Raw genomic sequence first — 6,748 nt, forward strand, 5'->3', positions numbered from 1 at the left:
AATTGCATGAAATCGGCTTCGAATTGGTTCCTCAGCCACCGTATTCACCAGACCTGGCCCTCAGCGACTATTACTTGTTCCCTAACTTGAAGAGATGGCTCATCGGTAAGCGTTTTTACTCAAATGAGGAGCTCATAGCTGAAACGAGTACTTTTCGAACGGTATCAAAAAGTTAGAAAATCGTTGGATTTGCTGTATCGACCTAAAAGGAGAGTATGTTGAAAAATAAAACCGACTTTGACCAAAAAACGTCTCCGTGTTTCATTTTTCAGGGACTTATCAGACTGCCTGGTATCTTCAGGAAAGTAGACGCTTATTATCTATTCTTAGTTTTATACGAAAAAAACATCAAAGCTTGGACCTATACTAAATCTATTGGTACTGTACTCATGTCATGAAAGCAACTGGGAGTGGGTATATTTCACGTTCGAGGAAAAAGTATAGCACGTGGGCTGTGGTACACGTCAACTTTAGGAGCTTTTTTCTCGATAATCTCTTTTTTGGCAAAAAATGTCAGGAATCTATCGGGCTCTAGGACCCTATATGTAACTCCATGTCGACAATAAGGGCCCTTTTTATGCGGAAACCGCACATATTATGCAATTACCATGTAAATACTCACGTGACGTTTAAAGATAAATCAGTTTTTCAATGTGAAATCTGTTCAGGATTGGTTATAAAATCTCAAAAATGAGTGAAGTACATATGGCCAAAGAGAAAAACTATCTAAATCCACTTTATAATTATAATTATAATACAATTAGTAAAATAATTATAATTATAATAAATTATAATAAGAGAATAATTTTGATTATGAAATTTCATAATTATTTTTAATGTAATTAATATAGTTTCCCAAATTATCCAGGTGCAAAAGTTATATCGATGTGTTCTACAAAGAATAGGCTATTTTTTCGTTACCGTTAAGAATTAGGCTAACTTTATTTAGCTAAGTTTTCGGGAGCGATAAATAACCTATTATTTTTCGAAACATTTCCTACGAATTCAAAACTCCAGAATTTGTTATTACATTTTGTAATGTAATTTAGGCTTCTATAACTTTCAAAGAAGAGATTTTAAAAGATTTTTATTTATTTTAACACTTCTACGTGTTTACTAAATTTCATACAAAATGAAGTTAGCCTAATTCTTAACGGTAACGAAAAGATAGTCTATTTTTCATGGAACCCATCGATATAGTTTATATATAGTAGACAAAGCATTGATATTTTGCATTAATTTTAGGCAGAAAAATTTATAAAACAAATGAAAAAGATCATTGTGCTGCCCATTATATGTAAACTAAATATGACTTTTTTACCTAATTAGTGTATTTATCTAATCAGTTTTACAGATTTAATAAATTATTATTAAAATTTTACCTTAAATTTCCAATTGGGGGTTTTGCGTATGGTATCGCGAGGAAAGAAGAATAATTTCTTCCATCTCTCGTTTTCTTGGTAACACCCTTCAATATTCCCTGCGACATTTTCACTAAAGGGTCTGCATTTAACCAAGAAATGTTAAAATAAATTAACAGAATAAAGAAATTCCTCATCGTAGAAGTCCACTAAACAGAAATCACCAAGAATGAACTTAAGTTACAATTTTTTATCTTAACCGATCTTTTATACGCGACGAGAATGTACTTATCTGATGTTATTAAGTTAGGTGCAAACACAATGTGAATACGCTTATATGCACGAATTTGTACTGTTCAACTGTCAACCATAATACGACCTGTATTTGGAGTGACTTGCGTAAATTATAGTTCTATTTTCAATTCAACTGCGCCTGCTGTTTTTCATGCGTGTAATATACAAATTAGAGCAAATGGAATGTTTTTTGCATATCTGTATTTCAAGCATTGACGAAAACGTTACAAATTAAAGATATACATTCACTTGGTAAATATTTTCCATTGATAACATTTCTGGGAGTTTTTTCAAGAATTTAAAACATTGTATGTTTGCTTAACATTTGATTACTATTTTCTTAATAGTAAACCATTATTGTTAATATAATTGCGAAGAGGACTTCATAAATAATATTTAACAGTGCTAAAGATTATTCAAATATTCACGATCCCAAGATAAGATAAAAAATTACGTTTATATTTCGCTAATGGCGCAAATTTAGATAAGCAAATTTCGATATTCGATTTACACAAAAGAAAGTGTGTCATGCTCGTCACTGAAGCTATATATTTGGCAAACAAATTTAGATATTATCTATATTTTATTTTAGCCCAATATTATTCGGGGGAATTTTCAGGAAGATTTTCATATTTGCAGAAAGTTCCTCCAAAGCATATAATCAGTTAACCATATTTGAGCGATATTGTATAAATATTAATAGTTGATTTAATAATCTTGTAACAGGATTTCTGTTTTGACCACAGCCGATCAGAAGAATTTGAAAAATTCTCTAATAATGGAAGAGTATTCTACTCAACCAACTAGGGGTATAATCGATTTTATAATTTTGGAGTGTGCGCAATACGACTACTGCCTTGCGACTGCTCTGTAAAGGACGACGATGGTCCTGCACGAAAATTCTAAGAAAAACAAATCCTCGGTAACAATCATGCCATGTAGAGTGTTTTTCTCTTAAGCTACAAAAAGGAGTTAAAAATGAGCCCTGGATTTGGCCATGATCCTCTTCCAGCGTATAATATCACATCATTGGGTGAGTGACATCTGAAAATAATTTCAACAGTTTAAACAAATTATTCTGCATTGTTTTTCCTATAATTTTGCTCGATCTTCTTAAATCTGTCTCAATAGATTAAAATTCTATCACATTTTCAAGATTCCTAATTGATCTCATTATTTAGGAATATCAAGAGGAATAAATTTTAATATAAAACTTGACACACATTGAATTAAAACAAATTTAAATTATCAGAACAAGCTTTAGTGAAATAAAAATACAAATATTGGAATATTCTTATTCTGGACGCAATAGGACAAAGAAATGAATCAAACTCCTTCTAATGACATGTATAAATTTGAACCTATTGTCTATCCTTTTCAGGAAGTACTGGCTTATGTCTTTGGCAACAACCACAACATATCCTTTTTCAACTCGCAAATTTATGTTTTGTGTTATCATACTCGGCACCATCTTCAAAGAAAGGCATACTTTTTATGCACTCTGTTCTTATCATAGGTAAACCAATATTTAATATTTATTTATTTGTCAAAAATCGTCCTAAATTTTGTCAACTAAAAATGATATAGAAAATGACTATGAAATATATATTGTTTGAAAGAATAAAATATTATATTTTTGCAGGATTTATGTTACTATCTGGTTGGGCATGGCATGTTATTTGTGCTCCTGATATTTTTTCCTGGAACTTTGGTTTTCTTGTATTGAATATTGCACAGCTCGTTTATATTGTATATCAAATGAGACCTGTCAGATTTGACCAAGAGCTTGAGGAGGTTTATCACACTTTGTTTTATCCTTTTAAGGTAAGCGGCGACGTTATTACTCAACTTAATTATTAAATTAATATTGATATCAATAATAATTTAAATTTAACAAAACTTGGATTAAAAACAAAGAGTTTGATTAATCATATGTTTTGTAGGTGACTCGTTTGCAATTCAAGAGATTGGTATCTTCTGAATTTGCAACTATAATGTCCTTACATGCAGGAGAGGCTTATGCAATGCAAAATTTAACAAAAACGGATAGACTTGGCCTCTTGTTGAGTGGGAAAGTGAATGTTCTTAGTGAATCAAATTTTTTACATCCTATTTTGCCCTGTGAATTTCTAGATTCACCGGAATTTGAAAGTTCTCGAGCTTCTGTCGACGACAAATTCAAAGTGATTAAAATTCTGAAATTTAAGAGCATTAGTTTAAAACCAAATTCTATTTTAATTTTCTTTTCGACTTACAATCAACAATGTAATTTAATATCTTGACGAAAAATTTATTTTACACAGTTAATTGAATTATTTAATACTTTACTTCAACTCGAAAAGGGAGACATTGGATAACGGAACAAATTACCGAGGGATAAACATTTGTCGAGGAAACAGTTCACTTCTTCCTACCTGATATTTAAATGCGTTATTTTTATTGTAATCATTAAATGATTTTTAGTTAAATTCCTAAATCATAAACATTAATAGTATGCGCAATAATGTTGAAAATTAAATGAATTAATCTTCGGGATCGGGCAATAGGATCCTCCTCGGTAATTGATTCGTTAACATCGTAGAATCATGGGATGTTAATCAATTTTATTTTTAATATTGGATCCAAGATTTTTTCCTGTGCTATTTGTCAAGATTCAGTTGAGGCCAGGGGTTGATATGTCTATCGGCATTTATTCTAGGGTGTGTATTTCAATAGAATGGTTTCCATAAAGATAGCTCGGACAAATTGTTGACCGAACGAAGTAAAATAATTTAACGTGCTCGAGAAAAGGGAGACACTTGTCAGAAAAAATGAATTCCGCCTTTACAAATTGACGTCGATTCGGTAAATTTATTTCAACCTTTGGAAATTGATTCTTTGGTATCGGTATCGTAAAGGAAATGAACTTGTCTAGGGTTGGCAACTTTCCATATTACTTTATTTAGACTTTTTATATTGCCTCAATGCTACTTTCATTGCAGCACTGTTAACAACTCTCAATCAATTCTAGTTATTATTCCGCAAACAAAAAGTTATTTAAATAATTTTGATATAATGATAAACATATTTTATAATAATAAAAACTTAGGTGACATTATAATAAATAATATTTTTCACGTATTTTAAGCAACAAAATCGATTATTTTTTCTTTTCACGATTTATTATTCATAATAAAGATTAGCCTGACAAAAGTTTTTTAATAGTATTTGGAAATCGCCTGACTTTCATTGAAAAGGAAAAATTATATTAGAACAGAAAATGACAGTCCTTTCAACAATGATATCGAATTTCTAGGTTTCTATTGTGGCTGCAAGTTCATGTAGATATTTGTACTGGCAAAGAACAGCTTTGGAATATCTTCTTGTCAAAGAAACTTATTTAGCAACGGTTTTGACAACTTTAGTAGCGAGAGATATTGCTACAAAATTATACGCTATGAATAATAAGGTATTTAATTATTACTAAAATACTAAATGGTAGAATTTAATTATTATTTAGAATAAATTAAAATGATATTTATTTGTAGCGAAGACAAAAGAGTAGATAGAAAATTTTTATTGATCAAGTATCTTAATACATTTTTCGAATACATTTTTGAAGTCCAATTACGCTTACTAAAATGCTCAAATTCTATGAAGATTTAAAATTATTTTTTCAAACAAAATACAGATAGTTACAGACAAGGGTTCTCATTTGGATATAAGACTTCCAACGATCAGTGCCGGCTTAGGGATTTCTGGTGAATATAGAAGTCCAAGAACATCTAGACAAGCTTTGATTCGCCGAAAAGAATCTCAGTTAGCTTCCAATCATGGTATGAAGCTGCTTTTATTAATTCTCAATTGAAAAAGTCTTTCTGAGAAATAATATACATTTTTAAAGAGGTGAATTTTAAAATATAGAAAAATAGCAAAAAGCAAAAGTTAGAAAAAAAGATGAATAAGATGAATAAGTTAGAAACGAAAATTTGGTTAAATACAATTCCATAAAATCCTTGTTTAAATCAGATTTTTAAATAAGTTTTTTCACAAATTGAGTTTTCGTTTCTTTTTTATATTTTTTAACTTTTCAGCTGGTGCAAAGTCAAAAGAACGACCGGCTAACAACCTGGCAAAAATAGGTGCTCCCAATATGGAGCCATTGCCAGAATTACCATCGTGCGATGATTTAGCTTCAAGTGGTGTCGAGAGTTGGTTAGATTCCTCAAGCAAATATCACAGTTGCGAAATTGTGGACGAAGAATAAAGTAAGAAAAAATTGGATGTTATTTTAGGTCCAGATTTTGCACCTGGATCTTTAGAAAATTCCAGGTCAAAATTCCTTTGATGTTTGTATCGATGACATTGATATTGTGCAAATTTGGATAATGAATTAAATTGTAAGAATAGAACCGGAATTTATGAATGTTGAGTTAAGCTTTTTACAATATAGTTTCTGTAAGGAAAATATGAAAATGCTATTTTTTTCAGATTCAAAAATTTGAGAACCCTTTTCTCACTGATCCATTTCCCCTGAAATTCCTTTATGATTACTTGTGGGCGTCTTTGAAAGGTATTCTCGGTTTTCTAAGTAAGGGTCGAAATTATTATTTTTGGGATTGAGTGTGAGATGGTGCTAGGTTCCGTACTGAATCTATTTGCACTATACTCATGTCCCGAAAGCAACTGGAAGTGGGTATAACACGTGCGCTGATGGCATTCGCCAACTTTAGATCCAATTTTCTCGAAATTCCTACTGAAGGGCATGTGATACTTACAGTTTCCCCGACTTTTTTCCACAAAAATAAAAACTTTTAAAAACCGAATTCGGAGATGCTATAAAATGTCATAACGGACGTCCCCGGACTCCTTTTTGAGGGATAATAACAAAAAAAAATTATTGTGCTAAATAAAAATTTTATGCATATGCATTATTTTGAGGTTACGTCGTTTTTCATCTCTGCCTTTCCGATAATCTGGAAATTATTTATGAAATAAACTTTTTTGATTGCCTGCAAACAAAGTTAGTTCCGGGAGATTAGTTACTATGTTTATTTGTAAGTACAAAGTTTTCGGCCAAAAATATTGTGTAGTTTGGAAATAACGCTCGGGTG

The 6,748-nt window shown here is 30.9% G+C and overlaps 2 protein-coding genes across 2 annotated transcripts in view; one reads left to right on the forward strand and one right to left on the reverse strand.

Moving 5' to 3' along the window:
* Window positions 1-1,645, reverse strand: part of LOC117180186 (esterase E4-like) — a 20,423-nt gene extending 18,778 nt beyond the window's left edge. Inside the window, exon 1 of the mRNA XM_033372556.1 lies at window positions 1,383-1,645. Coding sequence (XP_033228447.1) covers window positions 1,383-1,558 — 176 coding nt within the window. The 5' untranslated portion in view covers window positions 1,559-1,645. The remainder of the gene's footprint in view (window positions 1-1,382) is intronic.
* Window positions 1-6,056, forward strand: part of LOC117180187 (popeye domain-containing protein 3) — a 50,893-nt gene extending 44,837 nt beyond the window's left edge. Inside the window, exons 2-8 of the mRNA XM_033372557.1 lie at window positions 2,402-2,688; window positions 3,037-3,171; window positions 3,298-3,479; window positions 3,599-3,838; window positions 4,951-5,103; window positions 5,326-5,470; window positions 5,729-6,056. Coding sequence (XP_033228448.1) covers window positions 2,634-2,688; window positions 3,037-3,171; window positions 3,298-3,479; window positions 3,599-3,838; window positions 4,951-5,103; window positions 5,326-5,470; window positions 5,729-5,901 — 1,083 coding nt within the window. The 5' untranslated portion in view covers window positions 2,402-2,633 and the 3' untranslated portion in view covers window positions 5,902-6,056. The remainder of the gene's footprint in view (window positions 1-2,401; window positions 2,689-3,036; window positions 3,172-3,297; window positions 3,480-3,598; window positions 3,839-4,950; window positions 5,104-5,325; window positions 5,471-5,728) is intronic.
* The last annotated feature ends 692 nt before the right edge of the window (window positions 6,057-6,748 follow it).

The sequence above is a fragment of the Belonocnema kinseyi genome, chromosome 9 (assembly GCF_010883055.1).
Source record: "Belonocnema kinseyi isolate 2016_QV_RU_SX_M_011 chromosome 9, B_treatae_v1, whole genome shotgun sequence".
In the NCBI taxonomy this organism is placed as follows: domain Eukaryota; kingdom Metazoa; phylum Arthropoda; class Insecta; order Hymenoptera; family Cynipidae; genus Belonocnema; species Belonocnema kinseyi.